The sequence below is a fragment of the Polistes canadensis genome, unplaced genomic scaffold (assembly GCF_001313835.1).
Source record: "Polistes canadensis isolate GaletaPanama2010 unplaced genomic scaffold, ASM131383v1 scaffold_133, whole genome shotgun sequence".
NCBI classification, from domain to species: domain Eukaryota; kingdom Metazoa; phylum Arthropoda; class Insecta; order Hymenoptera; family Vespidae; genus Polistes; species Polistes canadensis.
The window spans coordinates 12,127-36,013 of record NW_014569680.1 but is presented as its reverse complement, the minus strand read 5'-3'; the positions used below and the strand labels follow the sequence as shown (position 1 = coordinate 36,013).

General features: G+C 29.3%; 2 protein-coding genes across 3 annotated transcripts in view; one reads left to right on the top strand and one right to left on the bottom strand.

The window, feature by feature from the left end:
• Positions 1-14,491, top strand: part of LOC106788289 (prominin-1-A) — a 29,637-nt gene extending 15,146 nt beyond the window's left edge. The window contains exons 7-17 of one of the 2 annotated variants that reach the window (XM_014751431.1): positions 3,292-3,494; positions 5,463-5,598; positions 8,453-8,623; positions 11,429-11,528; positions 12,326-12,520; positions 12,651-12,873; positions 12,969-13,268; positions 13,334-13,492; positions 13,569-13,702; positions 14,270-14,317; positions 14,396-14,491. In XM_014751431.1, coding sequence (XP_014606917.1) covers positions 3,292-3,494; positions 5,463-5,598; positions 8,453-8,623; positions 11,429-11,528; positions 12,326-12,520; positions 12,651-12,873; positions 12,969-13,268; positions 13,334-13,492; positions 13,569-13,702; positions 14,270-14,317; positions 14,396-14,417 — 1,691 coding nt within the window. In that variant the 3' untranslated portion in view covers positions 14,418-14,491. Of the gene's footprint in view, positions 1-3,291; positions 3,495-5,462; positions 5,599-8,452; positions 8,624-11,428; positions 11,529-12,325; positions 12,521-12,650; positions 12,874-12,968; positions 13,269-13,333; positions 13,493-13,568 lie in introns of both variants that reach the window. The other variant, XM_014751432.1, reaches the window with a different exon arrangement.
• On the bottom strand, positions 14,489-17,720 carry LOC106788291 (insulin-like growth factor-binding protein-related protein 1). The gene is made up of 4 exons (XM_014751433.1): positions 17,474-17,720; positions 17,046-17,244; positions 16,173-16,479; positions 14,489-14,983 (listed from the first exon to the last, which is right to left on the bottom strand). Exons 1-4 carry the CDS (start codon positions 17,686-17,688, stop codon positions 14,814-14,816), a joined length of 891 nt encoding a protein of 296 aa, XP_014606919.1. The 5' UTR covers positions 17,689-17,720; the 3' UTR covers positions 14,489-14,813.
• Positions 17,721-23,887: the final 6,167 nt, after the last annotated feature.

Here is a 23,887-nt window from a genome sequence, read left to right as displayed (position 1 = left end):
AAAAGAAATAGAACTTAGTTTTGATAAGTTCAATATCAAACTAAGTTCAATTAACAAAACTAAATTCTATTTCTTTTGTTGTTCAAATTCCCTAAGATACCTTTTTATTATTAATCTATGATATTTTGCACTCATGGATTTAGCAAATGGTAATTCAATGATTACAAAATAATAACAATATATTTTTTAATTGATTACCCAAAAATTAATCTATCATATTTTTCCCTAAATATATATACATTAATTTCCTTGATTATATTTCTTATTTTGTTATATCCATAAAGTTAATAATAAAAGACCAATCCTCTCATAAATCTAAACGTAAAAACATAATACCTACAATCTGTCTCAAGTTTCATCTTTTAAAACGTCTTTCCATTCGAGAAGAAGCTTATCCTCAAAGAATAATTGGCATTAGCTTGAGAGTGTTCATAGTATAAATACATATATACGTACAATATATATACTTATATGAGAATACATAAGAGAAGTGTATATGTTCAACAAAGTTGAAAGACAGAACAGCACTAAAATGTTTGCATATTCATAGTTCTACAATAGACACATGTATATACAATATATATATATGTATGTAAGTATGTACTATGTATCTATACAAGACTAAGGAAATACGGTATATTAATTTATACAACGAATGTTCTCGTATACGTAGAAACGACATAGTCATTTACTTATTGCTTCATGCATCAAGTAAAACCCTACCCGAGAATCGAAATTATTCGACGAATATTAATAACCCTTACACGTAGATATTTATCTTATATATATATATGTGTATGTGTACGCGTATGTGTATTTGCGTACGAACACTTCTATCAAGTTAAAAATATATCACACCTTGACAACATTTTTATCTTGAACACATTACATGCAATCTATTTTAAATTTAATTGCATTAACAATTATTTTATTTATATAATATAATAAAACAACACACACTGATGTGACAATAATAATATTATTTTATAATATGTATGTAATTTGAAATAATATATATTCTAACAATTGACGTTCAATATATCTTGCAAATAACATATTAGAAAAAACATATTARTACGTGTCCCACATTACAATGTGTTTATACTTAAAGTATCAGATTCATCTTAAATAAATTTCTAAGTTTAAATTCTTTATCAATATCATATCAAATTTGTCGATCCATTTGCTTCATTGACGTAAATGTAAGTAAATTAAAAAAATGTTCTTTTTTTATTGAAGCTTAATATTTTATAAATATATATCTATAAATACTGGTACTTTAAAATTTTATCACACACTTTTTCTTACAAAATAATTATTTTAAAATTAAATAAATATTATACCAGATATGATTTGACGTATGTTAAACTTGACTCTAGAATTTAAATCAATCATTATTACTTTTAATATTATAATATGAATATTAATCCATTAATTTTATTTTATATTATATGAATATTAATTCAAAAATTCTATAAACTAGGGATACCCATAATACACCAGAAATATCTACATATGGTATACAGTAGTATCTCTAATTATAACATATACCAACACCTTCCCATAGATGCCAATTCCTAATGAATGATTTATCCCCATAACTCGGAATAGGAAGCCCTTTTAACGTCGTTACCATACTAGTTTGAAAGCGAACCATAGCTTTAATTCAAGCACTGACCACGTGCATACGAATGCAAGAAACTAAACTGTGCACGTACTAGACTTATTGTTAGTTAATAACAATGCACCCCAAAACCCTCCTACCCTTCCCTAATGCACATCTACAATTAAATCCTTAACAATTATAAATCATATTAATATAATACATGTATTTTAACTTTTAATTACTTTTCACGAACATACACGAATAAGTTTCTAATTTCTAATATCCCAAATGAAATAATAACTCATATTAGTTAATAAACTTTTACTTTTCATATGACAGTAAATGTTTTTGTTATTTAATTGTACATCAAATAAATTCACATTTAAACAAATTCATTTGTCCAATTTACATAATTTGTTGATACAAAGTTTTACTCGTGATTTGTAAACGTGTCAAACATTTTTATTAGCTGACATAAATTGAAATGCATAAATTTGACGTTAATTTCCAAACGCTTAACCATAACTGAATGCATCATTTATATATGTATTTCGTGAACGTGTGAACATGGTGAAAATGTAAACGACAGGGTTGTGCAAAAGACACACGTTTCGTCACAACGTGGTTGGTTAAGGTGGTACGAGAAGCTTGTAAGGTTGGTCTTGAAGAGAGAACTCCTAAACGTTAAGTGACCTTCTCGACTTAAAGTGTCACTTAGTCACAGTACCGAATTACTAACAGTGTACTAACTAAATTAGAACATGCTACCAGAACTACGATTTCCTTTGGACTGCTACATTTAAAGTCTTACATACTTGAACACGTATCTTTTTTACATATAAATAAATATTATATTTGCATGTTTCACAATAATTCTTGCCAATTTATATATATTTGTTTTTTATATATGAATAAATTATTCTCAAAATTGGACAGACAATTTTCTACGTTGTTTAATTAATATTATTATCAATTTATTTAGGAAATATTTATACAGATTTTATTATTAGATAATAATGAATAATATGTATATTAAAAATGAAAGAATATCGGTTCAGAATGTATGTGTGTATATGTACGAGTTTATATTTAAAATTGAACTAAGTCCATTCTAATTAGTTATTCTTTTCTGTATAATTTTATTTAATTAATAAAAAAAATAGCCAGAGACGATATAATATATATTCCTGGCGTAATTTTCGTGGATGTTTTAATTTTCACGAAAATATCATTCGCCCGAGAATAGGAAGATCAAGGGTAAAGAGAAGATGGTAATTAAATTCTCAACGTTCTTACAACGATATACTTTTTAATTATGATAACGATATTTTCATTAACGATACCCAACGTTGACTTTGCAAATATTTTCTCGAATGGATAGAAGACCAGTAAAACACTGGCCCACGTCAACAATCCTTTTTCTTTTCTGTATTTTAATTAGATCCGTTTATACAGTAAATTGAGATTCTTCACAAAGTATCAAAATATTCAACATTTCAATATGAAAAAATAAAAGTATCTAACAAGAAAAAAAATATATTAAAATAGTACTAAATTTTGATTAAATTTCAATTAACTTTTCCTTATGTTTTTATTCGATACATTAACAAATATTAAAACACGTATGTGTGTACATGTCAATGATCTTAACTGGTTTAATCAAATTTTATGCTATTTTGTTTCAGCAAGTCAAGAACTATCGAACAGAGCTGAATCTTTATTAAAAGAAGGAGAAAAAGCACGAGATCTCGGTGTACAATTAAATCAAGAAACCGATGTGATTAAACGAGATTTAGATAATGCAATCAGAATGTGTTCTGCACAAGATCGTTCTCTTTGTTCTGTCATTGATCCATCTGGCTTACGTTTCACTCTGCATATGGAACAAGTAAATAACATTTTTCAATAACAACTAACCAACCCCCTTCTTCTTTCATTTTTATTTTAATCCTTCCAATAGGATTTAATTATATATTCGTAAAAATAGAAATTGTTTAACCCCCTTTTGCACACACATTGTATTCAGTTCTCTTCTTATCACGCATAAAAATAGAGAAAATATTTAAGTTTAGTTATATTGAAGGAAAAAGACAAATAATATAATTGATACGTGTTTCGAACTCTTGTTTCAATCTTATTAAAATCTTCAAAAGAAATTGTTCATTAAATTCGTTAGTTCGTTAGTTCGTTTATTGAATAATTCAATTAAATTTTCTTAGATCTTTCTTTCTATTTAAATTTAAATAATATTCCATTGTCTTATATAAAATAGAGAAAGAGAGAATGTAGTTTGAGTGATACAAAGTTAATTGTTAATTTAATAAATAATATAATACCATTTATCTAAACGAATTAATAACAAAAAATATAAAACGAGCTACGAGATTCGTTTTCGATACGTCTGTTAATTTACAGAGATAAGTAAAAAAAAAAAAAAAAACAATAATCTTATCTCACGAATTTAATGAACTTCCCTTATCCGAAGATTATCTTTTATTCGTTGCAATTACAAAGTATACTTTTCCCTTATCTTTTTTTTTCTACTTTTTTTGTATTTTTATCTACGAAATAGAAAAAAAAAGGAAACAAAGAGAAGAATAGTTGGTGTGTTGGTGAGAAAATCGAATTGAGAATCGGGAAGACTGAAAGGCAACGTCCGAAATGGATAAAGGATTTATCCCGTAAAGTTGGTAACGTGGAATAAAATGAGACAATAGGATAAACGCTTAACTACGTATGACAGGCATGACTAAAAGAATGTAAAGAAAACTTTTCAAAACAACCAACTGCACGAACTGAGTCCTCTCTCTTTTACCTGAATTCTTTTATGAAATATAATTCTTATAAATTGTTCACGTTAGATAAAGAAAATGAACATCTAGTTTTCGTGACCACATTATATTTCGTTTCGTTTTTCTATCCAAACCGAAATATTTTTATTTTTATTCTAATTTCATTCATTCACATAAATCGTGTTTAGAAAAATCATAAAATATTTTATTTAAAATAATATTACTTAAAGTAAAGTTTTCTACATAACTCGAGTAAGAAACTGATTCTGATTTGTCATTATTAAAAATAATTAACTCGTCGGATTTTTGTTTAAAGTCGTCCTAGTTTATTTCTTCAAAAGGAACGTAGAAGCTTATCGAAAGAACAAAAAAAAAAGGGTAGAAAAGAAAGGATTTTGACGGTCAACGAATCTTATTCCTTTAAGCTGGGGAAGAAGAAAATAAAGAGGATTGTGTCTTTGTCAAAATGTCTTAAATGTATTGAATCATTCTTAAAATCGTCATTCAAAAATGAACTAGAAAAAATGTTAGTGTAAAAATAACAAATTTTTTTGAATTTTTATTTAAATATTGTATTGTATAAATTCTTATAAATAATTATTTTATATTTGATTTTCAAATTGTTTTAGTTAAAGTATCCTTCAGTAACGTTCCATAAAAATTCATACATACATATACATTATGGGACTTTTATATGGGTTAGTAGTTCACACTAAATGATCCGTGTATGGGGGATCGAATGAATAACTAGAGAAATCTATCCCATAAATTATATTAATATAATTATATTAATTATATTAAATTAATATAATATTATAAATTATAAAAAAATATATAAAATTATATTAAAATAATTATATTAATTATATTAAATTAATATAATATTATAAATTATAAAAAAAGAATATAAAATTATATTAAAATAATTATATTAATTATATTAAATTAATATAATATTATAAATTATAAAAAAATATATAAAATTATATTAAAATAATTATATTAATAATTATATCGTTATATTTCATTTAATCAGTATTATTAATTGGTAAATATTTTTACAGCTATTAAGGGACGATCGTATTTTGCGTTTACGCAGCAATAACAAAGAAAATCTCACCGAGGTTGGACGTCAAGTACGAGGAGAATATCTCTACTTACCCCATTACATCGCAAGAAATACTTTGGATGCGAGAAATCGTAGGTAGAATATGATCAAACTATTTCTTAGACGAAAATTCAACGTGACTGAATAGAAAGAGGGTGGTCCTATCATGTTTACAGTACAATACTTCTTGCATTTCTCTTCCGTACCGATAACCAATACAAATATGAGCAATAAGTTGCATATATTAGTTTCTAACTCCCATAGATTTTCTATGCTGTCATAATTCGCGTTCTGGGTTAAAATTAACAATTTTTTAATTATCAATAACTCGTGAAATAATTAATATTTAGGGCAAACAATTATGGATTAACAATGTGCTATACAATGGAAAACGTGTTTATCATTTTGGAAATAATAAAACAAATAAACAAACTACGCGAATTATTGATATCTAATAATCGAAATATATTTTATATTAAATTTTAATTATTATATTATTTTATATATAATTAAAATATATTTTATATTATATATAATTCATATTTCATATTAATTAATAATTATAATTCATATATTAATATATCATACTGCCGTAGATTTTCTATGCTATCATAATTCGCGTTATGGGTTAAAATTAGTATCTTTTTTAATTATCAATAACTCGTAAAATAATTAATATTTAGGACAAACAATTATGGATTAACAATGTGCATTCAATGAACAATAAAGTTGCAAAATATTAGTTTCTTACTCCCATAGATTTTCTATGCTGTCATAATTCACGTTCTGGGTTAAAATTAGTATCTTTTTAATTATCAATAAATTGTGGATTAACAATGTGCTATACAATGGAAAACGTGTTTATCATTTTGGAAATAATAAAACGAATAAACAAACTACGCGAATTATTGACATCTAATAATCGAAATATATTTCATATTTAAATATATTTTTTATAATATTAAATTCATATTAAATAATAATTATAATTCTATCATATATTTTCATATTTGACGATATATAAAATATATTTGAGACCTTAGAAAAAAATCTCAGGTAAAGGAAATACTTTCATATTCTTATTGATCTTTCAAAAAATAGAATTCAGGTAAAATTTGCCTCTTTTTTTTTTTTTTCTTTCACGCGTAAACTATACTCTCAAACCGATAGAAACAATATTTGACTTAGAAATAAAGAAACAGAAGAAAGAATTCTCAGCAGGATATTATTATGAAGTATAATAAATAAAGATTACAATGGATCCTTCTACTAAAAGAAAAAGGACCCATTTCTTTTTTAAAACTATTGTAAATTTGATCATATAAAAAAAAAAAAAAAACACCACTTTCTAAGGCAGAACACAATCGTTATTTCGTTTTCAAGAAAAGCAAACGTCTACGTTTCTTTCCTGTACAGTAATGGGAATAAAACCTAAGAAAAAAGAAAAAGAAAACTTAGCGAAAAGGAAGAGATAAAAAACGATGCAAAAAAAACCATAGAAAAAGATAGAAAGATAGAGAAAGAGAGAAGAGAAAAGAAAAAGCTTTGATAGAGAAAACGAAACGTGGTAAATGCCAGGAGCAAACACCATCTAGTTTCTCGCGAAGATACCGTATACGGTGAAACCCCAATGGTGGCATCCGTTCAAACTTGACCAATGAGGGGTGCGAAGGGGGAGAGGGAGTGGGGGGGCAGGGGAAATGGGTGATTGATGCCATGGGTGGACAATGTTGACGATTGTTCCTGTCTCACCGTGTCTTGGACTTGTACATTGACTGACTCTTCTTTTTCTTCTTTCATTTCTTTCTAACTCATCCAATCTCGATTCAACGACCTTTGCTTTCCATCTTCTTTCCTTTTCTTTTTCTTTTTCTTTTTATTTTTCTTTCTTATGGTTAAATTGAGGGCAATAGGGGATGGTGTGACGGTGACACCCCTCATCATCTAATGCGAAATCCATATCGTGTTCTATTAACCCCTGAAGATAAAAATGATGGGTAAAAAAAATCAACAAAAGGAAAAGATAAAAGAGAGAGGGGGGAGGGAGGGAGGGAAGGGGAGGGGAGGGGAGAGAGAGAAAAAGAAAAGGAAAGAAAAGGTTGGAAGATATTTGAGGTCGAGCTCGGTCGGTCCATTATGTTCTCGGTCTACTCACTTTGTTCCTAGACCAAACTCAAGGATACCACCCCTCCCCCCATCCCCCATCCCCCCATCACTGAGCTTTACCTAAAGAGAACAATGACACACACCACACCCGTGGAATGGGGTAATTCGTCGTTTATTATTCACCTTCTGTGCTTGATCGTCTTAATAAATCTCTACGATGATTTTAGGAAGAAAATTTCCCCTCCGACTACACCGGCGACCGATTCTCATCCTTATTGAGAGAGAGAGAGAGAGAGAGAGTGTAAATTAGGGGTAGTAGTTCGAAGTAAAAATTGCATCACCAGTCATCGTTATTTTCATTACTGGTTTCTTGATTTTTTTCTTAAGTTCTAATGTTTTTTTCTTTTGTTTCTTTTTAAGTTTAATTTTTTAGGCAATTGTATATAGGGACACACAAAATTTTATTACATTAATTAAACATAGATTGTTATATATATTGATGTATATATTATATAAGAAATTATTTGACAAATATAATAATTTTAATAATAATTTAATAATGTTAGATTGTAATGTAGAAAACAATAATTTAGGAAGAATTTGATTCAAGTCGCGAGTAAATTATATACGCGCGTTGTGTTTATTTTTTTGTTTGTTTTTATATTTCAAGGAAGATTAATGCATACCACCCCTGGAATGAATAAAGTTCACGTTGAACTTAAGAAATTAATGATTTCTTTTTTTAATTACCAACGCGTGTAAATGAAAAGGAATATATATGTATATGTATATAGAAAAAAATTATTTGAATGAAATGATTTTTTGTTTATCGTTTCGTAGAAATTCGTCGCGAGATAAATGTAGCACGTGCAAGGATTTTCCAGAAGACAAGGATCATGGAAACGAGCAGCACGGAACTTTCGAAACAACTCAAATCTGCGAAAGGTATCGCGGATTATGTTTTACCCTACGTCATTGCGTTCGAACAAAATAGATGGTTAGTTGGACTAGGTACGTACATTAAACTATTCTTTCTTCATATTCTATTAAATTTCAACGAGAAAATTTGTGTTATCCTTTAAAACGATATCCCAACTCACTCGTATAAAATACGAGTACAAATTCGTATTATTTCTTTTCTCTTAACGATACTTTTTTCCACGTACCATTAAAACGATTTAACATTTTCCTACCCAAAGTATATATATATATATATATATATATATTTTATCATACATATATATGTTAAAAATGTTTACCGAAATTTTTCAAAGAAATATCAGAGATTTGTGCAATACAGTAAATTGTACATCTTTGCAATTTCTTTGAAAAGTTTCGGTAAATATTTTTTATACTTAGAGCATATGAATCTTAATGATTTTTATATTAAATTAAAGGGCACACTTTTAGCTACACGTAGAGTACCTTTTCGTGGTATAAATCAATCTGCAAAGGTTCATAAAGAGTCAGAGAATGCAATGCTGTAAATTGTGCATCTTTGCCATTTCTTTGAAAAGTTTCGGTAAATATTTTTTATACTTAGAGCATATGAATCTTAATGATTTTTATATTAAATTAAAGGGCACACTTTTAGCTACACGTAGAGTACCTTTTCGTGGTATAAATCAATCTGCAAAGGTTCATAAAGAGTCAGAGAATGCAATGCTGAAAATTGTGCATCTTAGCAATTTCTTTGAAAAGTCTCGCTCAATATTTTGTATACTTTTAGCAAACGGGGATTCTATAGAATATCAAAGTATTATGTTCGATGCCTAAGAAAAACTCTCGAAAAAGTTATATTTGCATTCATAGTTATGCCGAGGAATTACTAGCAATGACTGATTTCCAGCTTTGATGATAACAAATATACAGGGTTTCCCACATAACTCTAGTCACAATTTTTCAAGTAATTACTATAACCTAACAAAAAAAATACTTCAAACAAAAATTGATCTGCTTTTAAAAGTATAAATATATATTTGAAATATCAAATCAAATCTAATAATCCTAAATACTTATATATTATCTATCTATCTATTTATCTATCTATCTATCTATTTATCTTCATCAAAAATGGGACAAATTCGTAGCAAACGTTAAAACGAATAAACCAATTTCAAAGATTTCTTACGTCGAAAATCGAACAAGCTAAATCTTTTATTCCAAAGAAATAAGTTTTGTCACCCTCCCCACCCCATCCCTGACCTACCACCCACTCCTTAACTCCCACCTCCTCTTCCCTGTTGAAGCACCCTTCAAAATATACCCCACTGCACACTGATTTATCCCATACTTAAAAACGACTACAGGAAACTTGACGTTTAAAGTTTGCCGGGTTGTACTTCTTACTTCGACATGATTCAATTTCATTTTCTAACAATCGCGTATAATTTTATCAATTTTCTCTCTCGACCTTTTCATTCGTTGTTTTTAACCTTCCTTTTCTAAAAAAGGAACTAAACTATCAAAATTGTTACGAGAATATTATTCGATATAACGAACACACACGACTTGAAAAAAATTCTTAATGACTCGCGTTTGTTAAAAAGAAAAAAAAAATAAATCTTTTTTACGTAGAGTGTATTTAGAAAAAAAATTAAAAAGAAAAATAAATGCACTTGATAGAAATGATACTCGTATTATCATGTAGAAAATAATTAATTGATTGATTCATGTATATATACAATTACTGTACCCCATAAAGATTTTTGTTTGAAAAAAAAAAAAAAAACTATTAAACTATCAATCGTAATTTATTTTATTGATTCTCTTATTTATATGGCTTCTTTGGAAAGTCATATTATAAATAAGAATCAATAAAAGAAACTAGCTCGACTTTTATTTAGGAGACAATAAATTAGTTTAATGTTGGATTTCGAAATAGAAAGTTCGTCGAAAATTTATTCTACGTATTTCTAGATTATAATATATATTTTTCTTTTGATTAATTAATAATCCATTAAGATTTAACGCACTTTCTAATATATTTTAATAATATCTTACAATTAGAAATTATTTTAACTAAAAAAATACATTTATTTTATGACTAGTAATAAATTTGAGTTTTGACAATTATTATCTAATAAAATATTATATCAAAATTGTTTAATATTTAATGTATATATATATATTTATATACAAATATAATAATATATATATATATATATTGTACTTTGTATTATTCTTAATTAATTGATTCTGATATTTTCACGACAAACATACACACACACACACATCTACATTAATACTAGAATCTTCCCATAAACTCATTCAACTGTCAATTCAACTATAAATACTTTCTTTCTTCCTACATTAATGTTCTCCCTATTTGTTCATATTGTTTCATAAAATTTCTTATCGTTACCTACATTTTAAAAAATTTCACACTAGTAGAAAATAAAACAATCTAATAATCATTGAATTTTTTTTCCTCAACGTTTAACCTAAACGCGCGAGGGGGGTATGTTTAATTATAATTCTTTTAAAAAGAAACGTGCTCGCATTCTTCAAAGAGAATTTTAACGCGCGTCCTAGTTTTACGAGAAAACTCGGGAGCTTAATTGTTCGTTCTCAATGGTAAATGATGAGCATGAATCTCAAATAAAAAGAAGAAAAAAAAAAGAAATCATTCTCCCACCCCCTTCCCCTCCTCCCCCCAACCTCTCCCCTCGGGAAACAAAACGTCAAACAATTTCACGATAAAACATTATGCGTGGTTGTTAATAATCGAATGTAACAAAGTTCTACGAATATAGTTTAATAAATCGATGAGAAAATAATATAACACGTCCTTCGATTTTTTATTATCGGACACAGGTACTTTCCTCTGCATTTTACCCGTCTGGTTATTATTACTCGGTGCAGTACGTTGTCATTGCAAATCTTCTGAGAATAAAATTCGATCTACCCTCTTGTGGTAAGTATACATCAAAATTTATTAAATTTTTATTCTAATTAAATAACGTATGGTATGTCTTTTTATTTAATACATAAATGACATTTTTAATATTACAAATTAAAGTTGCTGAAACTGTCCTGATAAAGGAACGAAACGTGATGTTCTGATTTCTTTTTGTTTATTTTTCTTACCTCGTCCAATTTTTTCTTACAATTAATATAATATTGGTTTGTATATATATATTTGGTTTGCAATTAAGTGATCACAGATGTTGTCGATAAATTATTATTCAAAAATTCGCACTCACTTAGTAACCAAACTTAATAAAAAGAATATTTTTTCAAAACTATTTCTTTTTTTTTTCAATTATTTTTCTTCATTAATATAAACTCATAGATATAATTATTATAGAAAAAAGCTTTCTATTCCATTATAATACAATATTAAATCTAAATTTTGTACACTCTTTAAACAAAACAAATTCAATTTATAATATCAAATTTTGTGTACTTTAGATAAATTCATAATGATCGTATAATGTAAAATAAATTAAAATAATGATATTTTAATTAAGCTTGTAAAGTCCAAAACTTTTCTATCACCGATATAAAATAATCTCAAAATTTATATTAGAGACATTAAAAATGAATTAAGTTTTTAACGACACTAATTAAATTTAAGTATCAAGATAAGAAAAATATTAACGAAAGATAGATAATAATAACAGAAGATAAAACTCATCAAACTAACGATAATAAATTTCATCGTAATCGTTAATGTGAAAATATATATTTCCTATCGTCATTTTTTTTCAGTACCGTCTTTACGAGCTGTTTCATTTCGATTGGTTTATGGGGAATATTCGTAATAAGTTTAGCGTTGTCTGGTCACATCGAGATGTTACTTTGTCGACCACTTCATGATCCTGAATATCGTACATTGGAAGCTGTTTTAGAAACCCGAGCTTTTTTAGGAAGAAGATTGAGCGTACCTTTGAAGGATATGTTCGAGTAAGTCACGTGATTTTAATGATAAGAAATATGAAACTATCCTAAAGAATATAAGAATAATTTTGTTTACAAAAATAATTATTAAATATTATCTTACTATATATACCCCATGTGTGTTTGTGTTTGATAGAAAGTGCGAAAAAAACGAAGCTGCTTATACTGCATTTAAACTTGACCGTACAATGCAATTAGAACAACTTACGGAATATTGGATGTGGACTGGAATGTCCAGAGCTAAATCTAAATTAAAAGTTGATTTAAAGGGATTAAAAATATTGACACCTAACTTGCATCAAAGACTTCAAAATCTTCTTTACGCATGCGGACCTAATCTTACCGAACATAGAATTATGGTACGGTAAATATATTTTTTTTTTTCGGATTAGATTGAAAGGCGTGTCACGTAATATAATAATAAATCAAAGGGACACGTGTTTTATTTGAACAGATACAAGGACCAATTTTAAGTAAAGATCCTAATGCTTTGTCTGATCAATTGGATAGCATTGCACGTCAACTTAACGATAGAAATGTTGCGAGAAATTTGCAAATGATCGGTTCCAATATGAGAGAATTAACATTGCGAAAAGTAAAACCATTGATGAAGATACAAGATAATTTGGTGTATCAAATAGCCGTATTGGAATTACAATTGTTACCATTCCAACGACAGATCAATCAATCTATTTCACATTTAAAAACAATTCAATATTACATCGATAATCAAGGAGATAAAATAGCTCAATTGGTATGTTAAATTTGTATTATTTTTCGGTATGAGATATTTCATATATAATATATTTTTACTTTCAGAAAGGAAAAACATTTATAAATCGATTAAATAATTATTTAGATCAATGGAGAACTCACGTGATTTCCGAAATGGATAGCGGTGTTTCGAAATGTCGACCATTATGGGAAATATTAATAGGAACAAGATTTCTTTTGTGTAATCACATTTTAGGTCCTTTAGTATGTAAACAAACAAATAACATTTTGTATTTTTTGTTCTTTAATCAACAATTAATATATGCATTTTTATTTTTAGAATGGTTTCTGGTTTGCTACGTTGATATGTGCAATTATTATGATAATCAGCACACCGATTGCTCATATTTTATCTTTGGTATATCGAAGACCGTCATTTTCGAAGAAGGATACATCATTGTTGTCGATGAGATCGTTAGTTTTTTTATTATTTTATTTAATATTATTATATAGAAATGTTCTTTTATGCACAAACAAGAACTAACACCAATTACATTTTGTCATCTCGCAAATCACATCGATTGTTTTACCCTCCGACTCACTTTCCACCCTTCGATTCTATCTCATTATTACTCTTGACTATGTATGTGTATGTGTGTATACATATATACATAGTTGGAATGAGTAAGTAGGACGTTGAATGCAAAACTACAGCTTTTGATTGATCTTGAAGCAACCTAAGCCGCTAACAAATGAAACAAAATCAACGAATAGTTCGAAGCTTGTCGAGTGAGCTTTGGTAAACTTTCACGATTGAACTATTTTAACATTTCTGACAAAGGAAACCATTCCCAAAATGTTTCTCTATGATTATCTATGAAGTATTGAAAATAGTTTATGTGCATTTGTATTATGTGCATCGTAATTTAAATTTATAAAGATATATGTTTTATAAAAAATGATATGTGAATGATTTATTTTTATTAAAGATCATTTTATATTTTTATACGATACACAACTTACATATTTTTTTGTGTCCAGAGGAAGTCCGGATACCATGGTGGTTGGGGGTAGTTGGGAAACTCCACAGTAAGTTGATTAATTTTATCAATCTAAATTTTATAATAAAATAAAACTAATTACGAATGAAATTAAAATTGTTTACAGGCCCTCGCAAGATGGATGGTGATTAAAATTTATTAGGAAATGGAAGATATTTTAATAAAGTTGATACAATTTCTTTCTCATTTTCCATAAATATTTTTAACGTTAGATAATATTTATTTATATATAATATATTACTTAACCCGATAAAAATAAATAATAAAACCGGGTTATAAAAATGCAACATTCTTGTGGTATAAATGTTTCAAAATAATATGAATAATATTATTCCAGTTGTTCCTTTTTGTTTCTTCTTTGTATAATATAAAAACATTTCATTGTCGATCCCCCGATTCATACAATCGAATAAAAAAACGATTTCTTTTTTCCCCTATTTCTCCTTTGATTTCCCATTCTAATCCAGTTTTCATTTTCCACCAGAATCTAACTCGCGTATTCTACGAAAATGTAATCAGGAATTTTAAACAATCGATACGAAGGATGCTGCTCCTGCTTCTCCTATCGAATTATTGGCAATGCAATGATACGTTCCAACATGATCTTTAGTTAAACGTGGTAATTGTAGCCAAGAAGTTTTACTCCAAGATTTCGGATCTATATTTTTTTCTACGCTGATCACGTATTCCTCATCTTTAAAATCAAAATTATTTATAATAATTAATCGTAAATATAAATGACTATGTGTGTAACGTTAATCTAACCAATACAATGTTGTTGTTTTTTGTCTCTTTAAACTCGTAAAATAAAAAAAAGAAAAAGAAAAAAATAAATATACAATAAGAATTGAATTAGTTATTTCTCTCTTTCAAAATTATAATTCTTATTGATAAGGTATCACAGGTAACTTGGACATAAAAAATATTAATAAAAAGAAAAATGTATGTACACCCAATGAAAAAAGGACGCTGAACTGTAAAGATTAAGGGTAACATGTAAAAAAATGATATATTGTATGAGCCTCATGTATATCGTAATATAATAAAATAAAATTTGCAGTTGCTGAATAAGACCCAATAAAGGGACGAAACGTCCAACTTATATTAAGGGGTTACATGGGTTTGGGACTTTCAAACAAATTTTTTTTTCAATTCTACAACTCATCTAGAATATTGTATTTAATTTTGAAGTCGATAGGAATAGTAGTTTAAAAGATAGAGCCTTGAGAAGCACTCAAATCTTTAAACGCGTTTTTCTCAAAACGCTTTTTCTAAAGTCGGTTGTCAAGATTTCTCCAAAACTTTTTGATAAAATTTGCTACACGTCTTCGTGATACTATTGACAAGGACTTGGACGAAGGATTTTTGTTTTTGTTTATCAAATCGAATTTTAAGAAACCAAAATGTGATGCAAATTCTAGCGAAATTTGAATGTTCTTGCTAAAAACGTTGCCAAAAATCCAAATATTAATTTTTTTCTTTTTCCTTCGTCCAGTTTCTAGTTTGAAGTATTCACTAAAAGACCCTATTTTTTCAACAGAAAAACCCCCACCGTTTATAAGTTCTGCTGTCAACGCGAGAACACTTTTTTTCGGTGGGGTCATCGGAAATGACGTCGCAATGGCGGAATTTCAAATATTTTTCAATCAAAAATTCAGAAAATCTTCTTTAAATATGTATCTTAAATACTATAAAAAGTTTGAATAAGAATTCCATTTTTTATATAGACAAAAAAAATTGTTGAAAATATGCTATTTTTTCCCGGTGTAAACCCATGTAACCCCTTAAATTAAGTTCTACTTCATTTTCATGTCCAAGTTCCCTGTGTGATACCTTATCATACAATAAGAATATTTATCCGAATGAGAATGAAAAATTCTTACTTGTTTGAAGTTTTAAAACTTTCTTCCCGTCCGGGGAATGAAATTCCCAAAAGATATCGGGCACAGGGAAACCTTTAGTTTCACAAGCAAGTAGAACAAGCTGGCCAATATTCGAAACGACATGTTCCGAGTAAGAAACGATCCACGGTCGAGTTGGGCAAGGACCAAGCTGCTGTAATTTCAAAGACAAATGACTTTTCAGTCTCATGGCTTTCTCGTGAAGAGCGCACGGGGTTTCGTAAGTCACTTGATCGCTACCGCATGCCGGTGTCTGTTCCATGCAGATACAAATCGTTTCTGCTACGTCCTAAATCAATAAATAAATCTACAATATTTACTTGTTTAAATATTATATATATATATTAATTCAATTTAAAACAAAAATATATATATTTTAGATATTATGAAAAATCAAATTTCGAAGGAAGGAGGAACGATAAGAAAAAAAAAAAGAAGAAAATACATTTCTCTTTCATTCTATCCAATCAACTTGATTATTTGATTGCGCGAGTTCTCTTATATCGTATCGAATTATATCCGTTCTACTTGATTATTTGATTGGACGAGATATTATCATTCGACGCCTACGAAACGAAACAAGACGAGATTACTTTCACTCGCTACGATTATGGATCTGTTAAGTTAGTCGAATTAACATTAACGTAGGAAGACGACACGTATTATTATAATAATAATAATAATAATAATATCGTACGATTTTTATATTATACAATGTGTTTTTTCTTCTTTTTTTTTTGGTCTCTTACTCTTTCTCTCGGATTTATACAAATATAAATTAAAATGACATATATATCATCCATATATTAATTATAATTATCTTATAAAACGAAATATATTTTCTAATCTCTATACCTCTTTTTGAAGATCGTTACGTAATTGGCAGAAATAATTCCTCGCACATAGACCATCTTTACGGTTATTAGCGTATGGTTCCGTTATACTTGAATTCCAACAAGGTTCACCACCAAGACGAGCACATATACCTGCCTTACAGCAACCACAAGGATCGGATACGGATCCCAAAAGACACTTTGATGGATTCTCCGGACATCTATATTTATATATAATATTTAATATAATTCAAATCATTTGACTTATTTGTTAATGAATTAATTCTTTAACTATATCATTTGTTAACATTCAAACGAAATATTTGAATCGAAATGAAAGATTAAAATAAAAATAAAATATAAATCGTTGAATGAATTTATAAAATTACATTTATACAAATATTGTAACATGTCAAGTATACAAATCATTAATTATTGTAACTTGAATACCTGTATTCTCCACATTCAATGCAACCTGGCAATTTATTATCTTTCGATTCATGCGATTTCGATTCTTTCACCAATGACCCAAACAATATGGGACTTAAATCAAAAGTAACCGAGGTACGATCCTCTTGATGCGAAGGTAACGTTGAAAAAAGTAGAAACAAGAAACACGAAAAGGATGACGAGGACCACCATGGGAATGCTCCGTTACGCGTCATGTTGATGACTGATACGAGATCATGATACACCACTGTCATCTCGTTTCAAAGATAAAAGTAGAGGGAGGCATGAAGTTCCTCTCCTCTGTTAACCATAATTAAATGTAACTTTAATTAATTGAATTTAACTTATATAGAATTGTTTTTTCAATATTTTTCATTAACATTTTAATTTTATATTTTTGTTATCTATCGGTATGTTTATTTTTAATTACATTCAAGATAAATAACAATCATAATTTTTATTTATATTTTACATTTTATTTTAAATTAATTAATTAATATAATATTTTAGTTTAAATTATTTTTCTTTTTATTTTAAATAGAAACTACAACGTAGAAATTCGATTTATTATATTCGAATATTCAACATCATTGTTTGTATTCCAAATTCCTACGTCATGGGATCTATTATATATTATACCTTCGAGATATACTAGAATTGTTCTCTCTTACTCAACGTTTATAATTAATAGATCAATTCAATAGTGTCATTTTGTATATCTTGTGAACATCGATCAAATTCAACTGTGAAGAATATAACCAAAACTGAAAATTAAACGAACGCATTGTATTCGAAATATTTTTAGATTTACTATCCTTGCCAGATTTCTCTCTCTAAAAAGAAAACAAAATAGTATTTCTCGAAAATTGGATTCTTCAAATAGATCTATTCTCTACCTATTTTTCTATAATATCCATGAAAAAAAAGATAAATATCTGGAGAAAGGCCACAGTGACCATTTATAGTCTCAAAATAAATGCTTTTCATGCTACTTTTCAATTTACTCAAGGAGAACTTTTTCCTTTCACTTAAAATCCTTTTATTCTTATATAGTTATAAATTACTTTCTTTTTTTTATTTTTATTTTCTTTAGAAAAAAAAAAAAGAAAAGATTGAAAAGTAAAACCATTGTTAGTTTTAACATTGCTATGAAAAATTTCAAAGAAATACTTTGAAAGTTGTAAATTAGTTTTAACAATTAAAACTTTAAAATATTTTCTTTTTCAATAGTTGTGTTTCTCGAAAGGTATAACAAAAATAATTCTTCGAAAAATCTTTATTTTTATAAGTCTTTGTCAGCTGCATAACAGATTTTCATGCTTTCTCGACAGTTTCTTCAATGATGTTGTCTGAATAGAAGCATAACAAGTAAGAAATAAATATTCTCGATCGAAATTAAATCAGTTACATGTCAATACGGAATAAAAATAATCAAATAAATCAGTCACGTTGCATATTGATCCTTTTCTAATAGAAAAAACGAATAGTTTTTTCTCAATTTATCTGACAATGAGATATATTCTTATATCTGTCACAAAATTCTACCCTTTATTTATAAAAATAACACTCGTTGAATAATTTATATCGAAACAAATATAATTAAAAAGAAAGAAAAAAAATTTGTTGTATGCATGATTCTAAATAAAATGATTTAATCATAAATAAATAAAAAAGGGAACAAAGTTTCGTCGTGTTTGAATAAAATTTCGTTTAATCATCGACCGAAATATTTGAGACATAATTTTTGTTGGAAAATATAACGATGATATAGGGTTAATCCTGATGACCAGATGATTGCAATTAGAATTAATATGACGAAGGATAGAAGGGTAAGAGGGCCAGGTGAAATTGCGGAATGACCGATGGTTCCGATGTAAGAGACGATGTCTTTGCAGGACACCTTTTCTTTCTTCCAATCGCATTGACATTTTTCTGTACGTGTATTCCATGATATCGTTGTCGTTGTGTAATCTCCACCTACCGGACCCACCACACCACGTGTCACATTGGCCCTTTGGTGAGATACAGAGACAAGGATACAAGTAAATGTCTATCTCATTTCGATCACGTGCAAGGACGAGTCTACTAATATTCTATTTTCAAATTAAAAATCAATTAGATTTTTATTATGATTTGACAATTATTTTCTTCCCGTATAATTCATTCATTCCTTGCACGATTTTTCGATATATTAAACGGATAATGTTTACACGTATATAAATAGTATCGTTATAAAGATACACATTTACGCGTGTAAAAATACTTTCACTTGTGTTAAACAAATAAATAAATTATCTGTATACAGATAAGTTATCTAATCGTAATTATTGTCCGAAAATGAGATAAAGTGAAAACCTATTAACGAGTCCTGCACGTTTTGTGCTTAACGTAAATGAGATTCATGACACGTCATTTAACGATTTATTTATTACACCCTTGTTACTTTCCCGAACACGTCGATTATCATTATCACCATTTGAGATAACACTCGTAACGTCCATTCGTTTCTCTCGCGTTACCGAAATATTGTCACCAGCAATGATCACGTTTGAATCGTTAAACGCGCAACAATAATTACAGGTTTTATCGCAACCATTTCCATCGGGTGCACAACGACATCGCGATGGTTCGTCTTTAATATTCGTAACCCCATAAGAACAACAATGATCGCAAGAAATATCGCATCCAGTTTCGTTGCTACTGCAACGACATTTAGAACAATCTTGAAATGATTTCTTGCGAGAACAATCGTATGCAACGTTATTATTATTATTATTATTAGTATCGCGATGATAACTATGAGGATGACAAGATGAATCGTCATTTATCGAACCTAAATTGCGAGAATAATCATAATCGATATCATCTAATGCACCCCCTTGATCGGATTTATCGTGACGTTGATAAGCAGAGCGAGTAACCGTATTCAAATTGTAAGTATGATTGAAAGCAACGTCCGATCGAATTTCGTCAGACCTGTCGATACGTCGATAACAATCATGCGAATCCAACTCGCAGGAACACGTCCCACCCCCATCGCGTTTGCATTCCCGTTCCCGTTTCCTATCTTCGGTTCCTTTCTCGCAATAACCAGACGAGAAAGGATCTCGCGATTTATTCTCGCTAATATTCCTATTGGTTGACTCGTCCTTATTGTTATTGTTGTTGTTGTTGTTGTCATGGTTCATCATCGCGATGATTTCTTGTCGCGTATCATCACCTCCCGCTCGTCTACGACAAATAGTCGAAGACTGACCTGTTCTTCCACAATTTCCTGACGATGATCTATTATCCTTGATAATACGCGGACACGTCTCGCAAATATCATCCCGACAATAATTCCCAGCACCGATGCAATATCGTTCCACTGATTTGCGACAATTAGAGGGTGACGGTGAGCGGCAGCCTTGAAGCTGAAGAAGATCAGGAGATTTAGGTCGACAAGGTGAACGCTTAGGACACGGTGAACTCGGACAACAGGGATGATTCCCTCTTGGAATGGCATTACGACATATACTTGAAGTACAGGGATCGCAAGGTGCCGGCAAACAGGGCTGACACCGATTACAGTGACACTTTGGACCGGGTGGTAATCGTACCAAGGGACAACATAATCTACTGTTAGGACATTTAACCATTGTTCTAGGAAATCTTCTTTCGCTAGGTGGACATGCACATTCTGGAGATGATGGACAATTACAAGTGCAATCACGTTGAGCACGTGCATCGATTTGAACTGGCGGTGGACAATTACAATTTCGTGGCATCGGTTGGCACATGCAATAATTAGTCGTGCATTGGCAACAACTTCTTTTTTTTTTTAAGATAGACTTCGGGGAAGGTGAACACGGCGATTGGCAAACAGTCGACGGTCTACAAGGTGAAGAAGGCCGTGGTACGCAACTAGGATTCCACGAACACGAAGAAGAACGATCCGTACTTGGTGATCGACATCGTCCCGTTGGGCAAGGTCGACCACAACCCGGTGCTGCTGGTGGTGGACAACCACCCCCAACCTCTCTTCGAATGACGTTACTAGATTCCCTCGAGGACGCTGATTCCGTTGGACTTAAATCTCTTTTATCGCTTGCACCACCGGCTAAACGATGATCCTAACGAAAAATCAGAAAGACAAAGTTTTTTTTTCATTTCTTACTCACACGTTTAATCATTATATCCGTTTATATCCGAATAACACGTTTGAATTTCGAAACAACGATGAATGAAAATATTTTTCATGGGAAATAATAATAATAATAATATATATACTTTAAATTGTTACAATTTTCTTTTCACCCTGTCTTATAATCCCCCTCCCCTCTCTTTCCTAACTTTCTCTCTTTCTTTCATCGTTGCTACAAAAGATATTTGTCCTTAACACGCTTTAATAGAAAACATGTGGTCTCTCGACGTGAGTCTACCTCGGTATACCTGACAGTCCGACGATGGTAAGACAAAGCCGGAGGTGCAAGGGGTCGTTGGCAAACACGGTCGACAGGGGGTAGCAATTTTACTGTGAATCCAATGAAATTTTAAAAATAAAAAATATAAAATATATATATAACGAACAATATTTAATTTAATTCCTATCGTTTCTAAAATCCTTAATTTATGATTTATCTAATTACCATTATCGATATAATTAACGTTGACATTATCGTTTGACAAAAGAATTTGTGTTCAAATTAAAAACTCATTTACCATTATGTAATATTATTTAATCTTAATGATTTTTTTACTCACCGCGATCGACAGTTGCAACACTTGCAGTTTTGTTTACGAGCATGATTACTCCATTGGCGTCGAAGTTCCGAAAAATTGGTCAACCATTCGCAATTCGGTTTGGGTGGTACGTTACTATTCCAAATTTCTTCTTCTAAGCATTGACATGGTCCAGGACATGCACCGGTTGCTGCTGTACTGCTAGGACGAAATCCACCGCAATCATTGCGATTTAAACAACCTACGTTCTTTTGACAATGACATGAACGTATTTGAGATTCGGAAGCGGAACAACCGCTCGATCCAATCGTACAATTTGTTCCTAATATAATAAATAACCATACACATTTCATTTATCAATATATATATATTCTTTTTAAAATACAAATTTGTATTTTGTAATGAATTGAAACACGTACCACAACAACCAGTACCAGGTGAACGTTCGATGTTATCAACTCCTTCGCAACAGGACATAACGTTAAAATTTCAACTTGTGATAAATAACCAGATTACGATACGATGCCATTTAGAATAATATTGTGTTTGTTTGTTTGTTTATTTTTTTTCAATAATATTTTGCCAAATGAATCAGATATCCATACGATATTTGGTTTACATTTTCGAAATACTTTCTATCACCCTTGTTTGTCTCGATAATATGATGAATAATGTTAAATGCGATGAGAATAGACACTCATGCCGATTGACTCATAGTTTTTCGGATGACGTATAGGAATCCTTGGAAACCAAATTACTTTAGTTACCGTTAACAACATATTTGAAACAATGGAATCAAATTATATCTCTAGGGAGGTTTTAAAGTATTCAATTTATCATTTATTAAGACAAAAGTAAGAGACAGGTTCAGAGCATTCGCAGGAGTCCAGTTTCGCGTTTTAAAAAACTCATCAAATATTTTGCAAGACACTCTGTATAGTAACTCCACAAAATTTTCGAATCGGGCCCCGCAGAAAATCACATCAGTCCTGTCTTAAACAAACCTAATGTTTCTTAAAAATATCCTAACTTTGATGTTAAAGCTTTTTCGATATGCTAAGTAAACGAATTTTAAAAGTAAAATATTAAGGATTTTATAGAAAAGAATTTTAACAATCAGATTATAAATAAAATGAACAAAAAATCATTTATCCTAGAAAATTATTCGGAGAAATACAATTCGTACAAAGAAAAAAAAAGGTTAATAATTTCAAGAAGAAGGAAAAAGGAAAATTAATAGGATACAGATGTTACTTTATCAATAAATAAAAATTCTTTTTTGTATAAATATGATTTTATCTTTCCTATGGTTTCAAAAGAAAATTTCTAAAGAATATTTTAACCATTGTTGAATATAGAAGGAAAGAAAATATAATCAATCCGATTCTTTCCTCTTCGTTACCGCAGTTTCTTTGGAAAAGACCAAACAATAAGAAAACAAAATCCTTGGAACGATTTCAATGCTATGTTTCAAAAAAAAAAAGAATAAGCTAAAGTATACACCATAAAGAAAACACTACCTTGCTCAAAAAAATGAATGGTGGGGGTTAAAAAACGGAAACGGAAGAATCTTGTAGAAAATAAGTGCACAAATATTTTTTTTTTTATAATTTTTCACGTGTCAACAATGGCAGAAAAAATTAAATAAATTATTGGTGAAAAAATAATTTCTAATATACAACAACAAATATG